Source organism: Pseudopodoces humilis, chromosome 2 (assembly GCF_049639895.1).
Source record: "Pseudopodoces humilis isolate 2021_Gansu_Grassland_sample_001 chromosome 2, ASM4963989v1, whole genome shotgun sequence".
Classification (NCBI taxonomy): Eukaryota; Metazoa; Chordata; class Aves; order Passeriformes; family Paridae; genus Pseudopodoces; species Pseudopodoces humilis.
Genome location: NC_142201.1, coordinates 77,925,386 through 77,937,340, shown reverse-complemented (window position 1 = coordinate 77,937,340; position 11,955 = coordinate 77,925,386). Strand labels below are relative to the sequence as shown.

The following is an 11,955-nucleotide window of genomic DNA, read 5'->3' as shown; positions in this document are numbered from 1 at the left end:
TTTCCTTACAGTGGCTCATGTGAGAGTTAAAACTTGTGGTTTAAACTGCAGAAAGCAAGTAAAAATGTTTATTCCATTAGCAAATGGTGTGGCTCTAAAAGCAGCTGTACCCTGTTGTTTTTATCCCTTTGGGTGTTGTCATTAACTTTTAGAATAAAGATTTTTATTTTTCTTTGTCCATTTCTTTTTCCTTATTGGGAACAGTGGATGTTTTAGTAGCAGCTTTGATGACCAGTTTAGTGCCTAAGCCATTAACGAAGTTTAGTGCCTAACTCCATTAACAAAGAATGTTGTGACTGCACATTGTGAACAGAAAGACACCTTGGGTTGTGAGTGGTTTTCTGAAGATACAGATGGTGAGAGGGATTTAACCCCCAGCAAGCACAAGTGAGTTTGTCATGGAAGGGGGGAGGAATCAAAGCTATGTCATTGGAATAAACTTTTCTAGAAATCTTTTTTGCACCACTTTGCACAGACCACATGAGAATGGCACAAATGAAGACCTAGCTGTAGGTTTGGGGCAGTTTGTGTGTTTCTGGCATGCAGGCTGTGTGGCCAGAAGCTGCAGAAGAGTGCTTCCTTCATAATGGAATATTTGACTTAATATACTAAATTACTAGTGTAATGCTAAAAAGTAATTACTGCTATTAAACATTTAAAAAGTATATTTCTCAAGGGACACAATGTAATGAAAATATTATGACTTTATATCATTAAGTATTCAAACATCTATTTGGTTCATGTCATGTTATCAATCCTCCCCTGAAGGACTGCAACAAAGAACTCATAACATTATTTAATCTTTTTTAGGTAGTAAAATTTGCATCTTCTTTTTTGTTTATTCAGATTCTTTGATGTGAGTCATCTCAAACTTTTTATAATTGTTGAGATTAACCAAACAACTTCATGCAAACAACATTCCTGGCCTATGAATGAACTCCCACCCAACCCAGGGGCTGCTGAGTTAGTCCCCTTAAGTGAGATTCTTGCTTCCCCACAGAGTCCAGGGAAAGTGTTAGGTGCCTGTGGAGGTATTTAAATGGGTAAGCAGTCCAGGGATGAAAAACAGCCTGGGCTTACTCTGCTTGTGCTACCTTTGAATTGCTTTAGCTCTTGTGTTATACAAACTTCATGTACCTAAACCAACAGCAGTGAAATTTCCCAAGCAGTAACAAAAGAACCGGGGGCTTTGTTTGCTTTTTCCCTCTTATTTGAGTTCAGTTGGGATGAGAAAAATACGTGCTGCTGCACAGCTCTAAACAAGGCCCCTTTGCTGGGAATGTGAGCTGCAGGATGAGAAACAGAACCTAAGGCTACTGTTGGCTTGTCTTGGAATGTGGTTGCACTGCTGAACAGGAATGCCAGGGAGAAAGCTCAAGGGTTTGGTCCTTGCTGTCCCCCTTGTTCAAGTGTCAGATCCTTCCTGACCTCTGTCTCAGGACTTCAAGACAAATTATGGGCAAATAGTTCACTTCTGGAGCAACTTCCATAAATCACTAGAGATGAGACCATAACAGTTTGCTTATCACCACCCTACATGTCCCTCCAACATATCCCACCAAGTTTTGTACCTTCAGAGGCTGATGACGTGCTTTTAGAAGCTGAATTCATCTGATACATGTCCTTAGCTTCATATTATTAAAAACTGGTGACCTCTGACAGGCCTGTCACACCATAGTGTTTTTAACTGAAAAAAAGCCCACTAAAAAATGTAATTATGTCTTAAAATCCTTATATCCCTGTGACCTTAGGGGATAAGAGTCAAGCACTGTGTACCACCATATATCTGCTCTGCTCTCAATGGACCTAACCCTACATGTTGTGGAAATAAGTGAGCTGACACCTTGGAGCCAAGAAACATTTGTTAGACCTTCAGATATTTAATTGGTGTCCTGGATTCATCTGGGACACAGTTACTTTTTTCTTAGCAGCTGGCACAATGCTGTGTTTTGGACTCAGTACGAAAATAATACTGGTAACACAGTGATGTTTTGGTTGTTGCTGATCAGTGCTTACCCTCAGCCAAGCACTTTTCAGTTTCCCAAGCTCTGCCAAGGAGCAGGTGCACAACAAGCTGGCAGGAGACATGAACAGCTAACTCAAAGTGGCCAGAGGGATAATCCACACTCAGTTTATAAACTGTGGCGGTTGGGCAGGAGGTGCTGATTTGTTTTGTAAATAAAGGCAGGTTTTTTCCTGGCCAGGACATTGTGATGATGGCAGGGTTCACCTCTGCCTCTATCATTAAATGGCTTTGAGCCTAAGGCAAGAGGTGGGAAGTTTCATCACACCAGGACTCAGAAATCTCTTCAAACTTGCAAGCCAGAGGACAGGCTATGGGGGACATTGTACCCAGAAGAAAAAAGGATATGCCGAAGAATTTCCCTGTTTCTTTAATGCCTGTTGAGATCTTCTCCCAAGCCAACTGTGCCACCCTCAGGAAGGAGCAGAGGTTGGTCTGTGCAGGATGGGGAGAGCAGAGGAGGATCCCATCATCATTCTCCTTTGGTGGCACAAGGAAGATCAGTAATAATAAAAATATTCAATAAGAGAGCAAACCACCAGCCACCAGCACTGGGCACCGAGGCTGTGGAAGGCACAGCACTCCCAGCCAAGCCTCCCAGAGCTGTTAGGTGGTGAAGGCACCGCAAAGGTACCTTTGTGGGTGCAGAAGGTTTCAACACAAGGCTGGCAGACTGCGTCAGCAGGGACCTGTCTTCGCTCTCACCAGCACTCAAGAGCTTTATGAATAAGGCAGATGTGAATAATAGTTAGTCTCCTGGGAAACTGCTATTCTAAAGCTCTCTCTGTGCATCCATATGCAGTTTCTGGGTTGGTCTACTTGGAGGACAAAGATCCTTGGAGCTCTTGAAACAACTAAGTATACACAGGGGTTGTGGCACAGTGCTGTACAGGTGTATCTGCTCACATCCAAGAACTCTACAGCTTCAGCCAGCCATTGCTAAGCCCAGCATAAGCTCCCTACTCAGTAGCTTCAGTGCACAATTGTAGCCTGAAATTTGGAGCAAGCAGAAAAGTCTGTAGCTGGCAATGATGTCACGGTCTTGCAGAGCGAATCATTAATGACTTCTATGCAGTTCATAGCAAGACTGCTTTGATCGTGATCTACCCAAACTGCATCAAAATACATCCTGAAGTTTCACATTCAATACTCAAGTATTTAAGACTCTCCGTAATAAAATATTCATAAGATATCTTGAATTGGAAGGGACCCCTCAGGATCACTCTGGCCCTGCACAGGACACCCCAAGAATCACACTATGAGCCTCAGAGTGTTGTCCAAATGCTCCTTGAACTCTGTCAGGCTTGGTGCTGTGACCACTGCCTTGGGGAGCTTGTTCCAATGCCCAGCCATGCTCTGGGTGAAGAACCTTTTCCTAATATCCATTGTAAACTACCCCAGATTCAGCTTAATGCCATTCCCTCATGTCCTATCACTGGTCACCAGAGAGAAGGGATCAGTGCCTGCCAGAGACAAAAAACATGTTTGTAACAGCTAGTGGTGCCTAATTAATATATTAATTAATTAGAGGTTTATGGTTCTCAGAAAACTGTGGTTTTGAAGTCTCTGGAATCTCCCAGCACTTTTACTATAAGAAGGGTGGAAGTAAATAGAGATAGCTAAAACCCTGATATCCTTTGAAAATGCCAGAGTGACAATGGAATCAGTATTCCTGAAGTTAAAGGAGGCTGCTATATTTTAAGCAGCTGCCTTTTCATCTCCATCAGCTGAGAGGGGAAATTCATCCCTGACTGACAGGAGAAGAGGTGGGCTGCCCTGCAGTCAGAAACAGCATCAACCAAAGCTGAGGTTCCTTTCTTCTGTGCAGGAGAAATTTGTCATCTTTTCCTTGCGTGATCCCAGTGTACTTAGAAGAATTGTCATCCTTTTATGTGTAAAGGAAGAGGTGGTTTCAAGGATTTGTTTTCCCCTGAGTGCTATTCAGAGTAGCATAAGCTGCAAAATACATTGTGGCACTGTCTTTGTTCCCTTGCAAGGTCTTTCCATCAGAGAAAATTAATAAAACACCAGGAATGTTTTTAGAAACTGAGAACTAATATGAATGAATTACTAGAACTTGCAAGTTAATTTTCTTAGGCTTGTTACAATATTTTTCTAGGAAATAGAAAAATAAGAAAGCAGTATTGTTAATACAAATAACAATTCACTTTTGAGGAGGAAAACCCAAAGCACACTAAAACATAAACATTGTAGAGAAAACCATCCAAAGTTTTGGAGATGCCTGCATTAACTTTACCTTTGTAACCCTAATTGAGTTCCTTTATTCATGTGTCAGATATTGTATTCTCTAAATGCAATTAATTTTCCCGTAAAACTCTTGTTCTTGGGCTATGCAGATCTCCTGCAATGAACAGCTGTTCAGTGCCTTGTGCAACATCTCCCAAATTCAAAAGATATCAAAAACTCCAGCTACAGGAGGCAAACACACACCAAATGGAAAATTAAACTCCATCCTGTACACGTTGTGTCTCATTTTATCAGCACTCAGATTCTCCCTTCTCACCCACCAAGATGGCATCTGAATGCAGTTTATGCATCAGTGGTTGCACTAGGATTTTAAAAGAACCCTCTGGTCTGCAAGAGAAACAGGGTAGAATGAAAAACTACCCATAGAGCCTGGATGCCCAAGTTAAATCGCCCAGAGCGTAATATTTTTGGAGTATTTTGCATCATACTGCACTTTGTATGAACCCCACTGATTTCAGCAGCACTGGTGAATGCCAAATGTCTATCCAGAATCCCAAATCAGACATGAAGGAAATGAAAAATAGCTAATTATCAGAAATTACACTGTACCACGTTAAGCACATTGTAGCACACACAGTGTACGATACACAGTTTCCAAGGACACCATTTCTAGGGCTTTAACCATATCCCCTCTTTCACGCTGTCCAAGTCTCTCGGAGACTTGTACCTCTGCTGGCCACTAGCCACCTGTTCATTCCTGGACAGGCTCCTAAAGTTCACTGTCCAATCTGTGTCTACTTTTCCTTTTATCCAGTCCATCCCTCCTGTCCCTTCAAATTAAATCAAACAGCTTCAACTTCCTGCATCCCCCCTCCCCCCCCCCCTTGTGCCCAGATTCAGGATTGAGCAGAGCTCGGAGGAGAAAGGTTTGCCATGCAGTGCAGGGGTGCAGGATCCAGACCTGTAAATGCAGGAGCCCTGCTCAGACCCACCAGCAGCATTTGAATGGGCATTTGGGGATTTTGTCTACTGGAGTGCCAGCAATGTTCTTCATGTATAACAGGATGACGACTGCACTCAAAAATGGTGACTCTTAAGATGGTTCCTTCAGCTTCAGAAAGAAATCCTTACTGAGGTACTCAGCATTCTCAGAGATTTATTTGCTAGTAAGTGCTGTATTCTGCTGCCACTGGAATGGGAGCATGGATCACAAGCTCTGCACACTTGGGAAATTAGAATAGAATAGAAATAGAAATAGAAATAGGAATGGAATAGAATAGAATAGAATAGAATAGAATAGAATAGAATAGAATAGAATAGAATAGAATAGAATAGAATAGAATAGAATAGAATAGAATAGAATAGAATAGAGTTCATTTGGAAGGGACCTACAATGATCGTCTAGTTCAACTCCCTGAAAAATTCAGGGCTGACGTTGCAAATGTTGAGGGAAGAAATGGGAGGAGGTAAGATTTGACTGCAGATCAGTGATACAAAATGTTCTGACTCCAGGAGCATTGATAAAGGGAAGTAAAATAGCACAGTGAGAGACTTATGAGAGACTTGTGGAAGGGCAAGTTAGCTGCAAGGAGTGGTAGATATTTTAGTCTCTTTAAGTACTGAGGTGTGAAAACACTGCACAAGGCATAAAATTATTTCAAAACTATAAGTTTATTACAGGACACTGAGAAAAACAGCCTCACCTTTTTTTTTTTTTTCCCATTTATAATAAGATTTTTCTCACTTCACTGCTTAATGCTGCAAATTAAATGTGGAATGGGGCACCCTGGTATGATGTTCAAGCTAATTTCCACAGCACAGGGTATTGTTCTTCTGTGCAATATAAGGTACAGTTCTTGGAATACCATTTTTATTCAATCCCATATTTTCTTCTGCTAAGAACATTAAGTTCTGAAATCTACTTCAGACACTTACATTCTTGAATTTTCTTAGCCACTCCAAATAGGACACGTCTCAGCTATCCTTAAATGCACCAAAATTGTACAATCACCAGAGGATAAGTTGCAGACAAATGTTCTACTTTTATTACTTGCTATCAGAGATATCAACCCTTCTCCCAAAGCAGTTCATTTATGAACTGATTTCAGAAAGCTCCCTTCTTAGTTGGAATGAAATGTCCCAAATGTCTGAAGTGACAAGTACACAGGGGCTTTACAGGGTAAGAGAGCAACATTCAAAGGCAAGTTAAAAAGCCAAACTCTGTGATCCTTTAGCTGCAACTTGACAATGACACAAAGATATTTTGATTAAAGGTTCTAGTCCAATTCCACAATAGAACTTAATTATCCATTCCCCAACTGTGAATGTTATGTCCAACTTTTTGTATGCTTTTTTGGGTTTAGTTATCTATTTGAAGAAAAAAACATGTACTTACTTGAATAATAGGCATCCACTTTTCTTCAAACCTATTTTAGAAAAAGTGCCTGTGATGTAAGAGACTCCTATTTATCACTGTCTCTCATATCCTCCATTTCTCTAAGTGTCTTTGTAACAACAATAACAACAACAAAATATATAATAGATTTCTTCATTCATTCTGAACACCTCTTGACTTTTCAGACCCCAGTTCAGAAAAAATGCTTTCCTACCTCGTTGCATTGGATCTCAGCAGGGTAAAGGTCTGCATCTCAACCATTTCCATGTTGCTACAAGGAGACTCAGAAAAGGGGAAAGGAGAGCTGATGTGATGAGACTGTTAAGTACCACCAAAACACACCCACAGCCAGTCCTGGCTCTAAAAAAGGCTTAGTCATGCAGGTAACAGCAACAGACATGCAGAGAATCCCATCCTGCAAGCCAGTCCAAAATTTACAAAGACAAAAGTTCCTTCCTGGGGAGATTTTACTCTCTCCACTCTAGGGTCTCCACACCATTGTCATCAGCCAGCATCAAACATGCAGCTCTTTCATACTGCCTCCTGTAGAATGTCCTTCTTGGTTTTATCACCTGTTGTGTGATGGGGCTGCACATCTTCCCGCCATTTCAGCTCTTGTGCAGCCCGAGGTCACTGTTTAGCTCACAGCTACTATTGGCTCAACCGCAGAAATGTCTGTCTTTCCTGACTGGATGGCAGAGGATGGTGGAAGGACACGGGAGGCCTGCAACCTCTTGAAGTTGCCATTTTCTGGCCAAGCCAGTCGGTAGGATGGGACTGTGGAGGGAAGCCTCTGTTCCGTGGGCCTGCGGGGTTTTCTGCACATGTTGAGCAAAGCCTTCAGTTCCGTTCGGAAGCTGTCATTGAGCCAGCAGTAGATGAAAGGGTTGTAGCAGGTGCTGCTCATTGCAAACCAGTGGAAGGCAAAGTACAGGGCATTGTTGGTGTGGATGGTCTGGCTGGAGAGGAGGACGACGTAGCAATTCAAGGGGAACCAGCAAACCGCAAAGAGGATGACAACGAGCATCAGCATCTTGATGGTCTTCTTATTCTTTTTGCGAAGGATGATGTACTGCTCGGTGGTGACGTCCCCGATGACATTGCGCAGCCAGAGTTTCTTTGCCACTGTCACGTAGGCAGCAGAGATGATCAGAAGGGGCAGGACATAGAGCAGAATGAAGGTTGTTAAATCCAGGTACTTCCAAAAGAGTTCAGCAGGCTCAGGGAAATCCGGCAGACACAGGCACCGGGTAACATCCTCACTGCAAATGGAGAGATGGACAGGATGAGAGGCACGTATGGCCAGGCATGGCAGGATAACTGCCTCACAAACAAGGAGGCACTTGGGAGAGGGCTCCTGCCATAGGGCCTGAAAGCAAACACTCTGTTTATCTCACAAATGTCACAGCTGAGCAGAGTTCTGCTTCTCAAGGATCTGAGCCATGGAACAGCCAGTGAGCAATGTGGTGATAATTTCTTATGGGTGTTCATGACCTTATGATAATTTTATGAATTTCATCAATTACAAAATTTCCAGCTGCACAAAAGCAGGTTTTTATTTTCTGTCCTTTGGCAAATAGGAACACAGTCTCTGCGCATATTAAGGACCTTTCCCTCATTAAAGCACTTTCCAAATACTAAGGCTCTTGACAGCTGAGACAGATTTATCTACTTTCCTAGGGCTAAAGAGTAGATTAAAACCTGCTGGGTTTTAGTGGGTTTTTGGTTTATTGATTGGTCGGTCGGTCAGTTGGTTGGTTGGGTTTTTTTGTTTTCCATTTCTGGTCTGCCCAAACAGGTCAGATTGGTATATGGCATAAAATGCCAGTGTATAGAAGTAAAGGGTCAAGCCAGATCCTCTAACTTCTTAACCTGTTTTCTGTGATTAGTGGGACAGAATAAAGATAAAATATTTAAAAATAAAAAGGGCAGGATATCAGGCATTGCAAAAGGAATTAGATGAAAATTGTAGTTTAGATTCATATTTGGCTGACCTTGACATATGCTCAAGGCTTTCAGTAGAATATACCAAAGTATGACTGCTCAGAGTTTGGCCTCCAGGGAGACTGTGGAGGAAAGCAAAGCACACCCTTACCTGTATTCAAAGGTAAAGAGCTTTTGGTAGATAGCATGTGGAAGGGAAAAGCAAGTTGCCATGATCCAGATTACAGAGATGTAGATAACACCTTTTCCAGTAGATATGCGAGGTTTCAGGGGGTGCATTATAACCTGTGTAAAATCAAAAAAAACCCAAAATCTAGGCTTATTAAATTTCTGGAAAAAAAATTATACTTTTTTTTTTTTTTCATACAATCTTCCAGCCTTAAATTTATTCCTTAATGTGGTAATTTAGCATGCAAGCAATACAGTCTTCACTCAGCTCCCCATGACTGTAAGCTGTACATGAAAACCTGAATTGTAACGCCATGAAATATGGTTCAAGTCAGATCCTAGTCCTACCCTCAAATTTCAGTACTTTCATCTAGGTGGGAAAAAATGTGTTCCAGGAGGTATTAACACATCTTCATTACCAGGTTCAATTTCCTTAAGAGAAAAAAAAAAAAGAAAAGAAAAAAAAAAAAAAGAGGGAAAAAAAGTTTCAAACTCTTCAGTATCAGTGACCCTCCATGGAATGCTTCTGATAGTCAGTGCATTTTCTGGAAACAATCTTTCTAGCAGAAAATGCCAACTGTAAACAGTTTTGTATGCTTGTTGGGTGACTCCAAGCTGATAATACCCAGCTGTCCCCAGTTTTGAGCCCATTATTGATAGCAAGCCACAGCTCTACTTGTGACAAACACCAGTGTGCTACAGTCAGATCTCCAGTACTCAGGGTAACAGGAGGTGGGACATCCCAGAACATCAGGAGATAGCACTGAGAAAGTTAACTGGAATGTCCTTTACAACCCTAGTGCTCGACAAGCCACCCCAAAGGAGAGCTGTCCACATGAATTCCTATCAGGATCTTGATCTTTCTCCTTGCTACAGCTACTGGACTATTGACTGCATAAAAGCTCCCTTTACTCAGCTGGAGAGATAGCAAGGTGTTGGATACCTCCTGCCTTGCTGTGGGTTTGAAGCTAATCTGACAGCAAGAACTGTCCCCCTTCCCTGTCAACTCCTCATGAATCTTATGATACTCTGGGGGCTGAAAGCGAAAGGACATCATACTTTCCCAGTTTACTTGTGCCCTCTCAAGCTTTCCATCTCTCTGCTTCTGAGGTCTCACCTGGTGCCTGTCCACAGCAATGGCTGTAAGGGTCAAGGCAGAGACGTGGAGGGAGCAGTACTGTGCAAACCTACTGACGTGGCACATCCCCTTCCCAAAGATCCAGGTACTGTTCACAAAACGAGCCTAAAAAAGAAGACCATTAGTTTTGTGCACCCACAACTGCTTATAGGTACAAAATTCCTTCTGCTGTGTAAAAGAGGTTTATGAGATAGGAGGTTCTTTGTATAATTGTATAATTTTCTGGCTTCAGAACCCTGAAGAGATAGATAAATGCTGCTCAGCAGCCTGGCAATAGCTTCCAGAACAATACAGCCGCGCAGTACCAAAGATGTTTGTTCTATTTAGAGTGTGTCCTTCTGCAGCCGCACTATTGAGTCAATACATTTGCTCTTCCTTTTAATCCCTCCTTATGGGATTGGGCTGACCTGTACATCTTATTTCATTTCAAAACAGCTTGTTAAACGATGCTAAGCATTTATTTTTTTTCAAGTGGTTTATAGCATTGCTTTCAAAATACTTTAGAAAAGAGAAGGAAAAAAAAAAAGATCAGAGGCTACAAAATACTAAGCAATCACTGCAAGGTTATTATTGCTCAAATACTATCAAGGCCACATTTAACAAATAGGTAATTTCAGATCTTCAACTAGATAACAGGGGTCAGAGAAGAAAAATGCGTCTGGAGTTTTCCAAAGGCAACTCCAGTGACTGTAATTTGGAGTGGACAGGTATCTGCAGAAGATCCACACACTGCCTATAGCAGTGTAAAGCAGCAAAAGCCACCGCAGCACCTTTATGGCACTGTAGAGGCCCAGAGAAATTGACTTTAGTCATGGGGTGGATTGTGGGGGTGCATTCCCCCCCTGCCAGGCCGCACCATGTCTGAGGAGGTTTCCCTCCTTTCCCTCAGGGGTGGGGGGGGGCCCAGGTATCTCTGTCCCCTCTTACCAGCGTGAAGGGAGTGTTGAGGAGCGTGATCATAATATCGGCCACGGCCAGGTTCACAATGAACAAGCTGGTGGCGGAGTGTACGCGCTTCGTCTTGATGACAACGTGACAGACCAGGACATTGCCGAAGAGCGAGAAGACGATGATGAAGGAGTACGCGGCGATGAGCAGGGCTTTCACCGTGGTGCTCTGCGACTCCGCTCCGTAGCGGCTCCTGTCCACAAAGCTCTGCCAGTCGGCCAGGCTGTCATTATCCCAGGGAAAGAAAGCCGACACGTTCGGGACTACAAAAGTCTTCTCCAGGCTCCCATTGAGGGGCAACTTTCCTGGGGTCACAAAGGCGTTAACCAAGGGGAGGGTGAGCCAGACAAAAGAGTATAGCATCTCTGGAACGCTCTGCCCCTCCAGTTGTGGAAGAGCTCATTTGCGAGAGCAGAACTCGCTCCGTGTGCCGGGAGAGCCGCTCCCGCCTCGCTCAGCCCCGGCGCGCTCGGGGGCTGCACACGGGCAGCAGGAGCGGGGAGATGCTCCTGCCTCCCGCAATGTGCTTCTCTCCCGCTCGGCTCGCCGCTACTTTAGCTCCTTCAGCCAGCTTTATATCCCCAGGCGAGCTCCGAGCCGGGATCTTCTGCAGTCATTGGGCTGCGTGACATAATTTGTGCTCTGACGTGCTGCTTTTCCACGCAGTTGCGCTCCTGGGCGCTACTCCGAGGTAAGTACATCTGTGAGAAAGGCAAAATCACTCTCTTCAGATGTCAGAATCCACATTCTTTACCAGCAGACCAGCTCAAGCAAATTCTGTGCTGCTTATACACCGGCAGTGTGTGTGCCAGCTCTGCTCTCTCCCAGGACCTGTCAAATCTGAGCTGTTTTACAGGTCTGGCAAGCAAGTTTCAGCTTGTTTCTTAGCATAATATAGAATAGAATAGAATAGAATAGAATAGAATAGAATAGAATAGAATAGAATAGAATAGAATAGAATAGAATAGAATAGAATTTAACATATGAACTGTAAATAACAAGTTGCCTTATTGTACCTAAAGTACTATTCCAAAGACTTTTTTCCTCTCAGAGAGACATGGAATACTCAGGTTTTCCCTTGGCAGGTATTTCCTCTCAGCCAAAGGAATAAAAGTCTGATGTGAAACTGCT

General features: G+C 43.0%; 1 protein-coding gene across 1 annotated transcript; it reads right to left on the bottom strand.

Annotated features, from left to right (window-relative positions):
* Positions 1-6,898: 6,898 nt before the first annotated feature.
* GPR83 (G protein-coupled receptor 83) lies at positions 6,899-11,519 on the bottom strand. The gene is made up of 4 exons (XM_005516197.2): positions 10,804-11,519; positions 9,856-9,981; positions 8,722-8,855; positions 6,899-7,888 (listed from the first exon to the last, which is right to left on the bottom strand). Exons 1-4 carry the CDS (start codon positions 11,185-11,187, stop codon positions 7,264-7,266), a joined length of 1,269 nt encoding a protein of 422 aa, XP_005516254.2. The 5' UTR covers positions 11,188-11,519; the 3' UTR covers positions 6,899-7,263.
* Between the last annotated feature and the right edge of the window lie 436 nt (positions 11,520-11,955).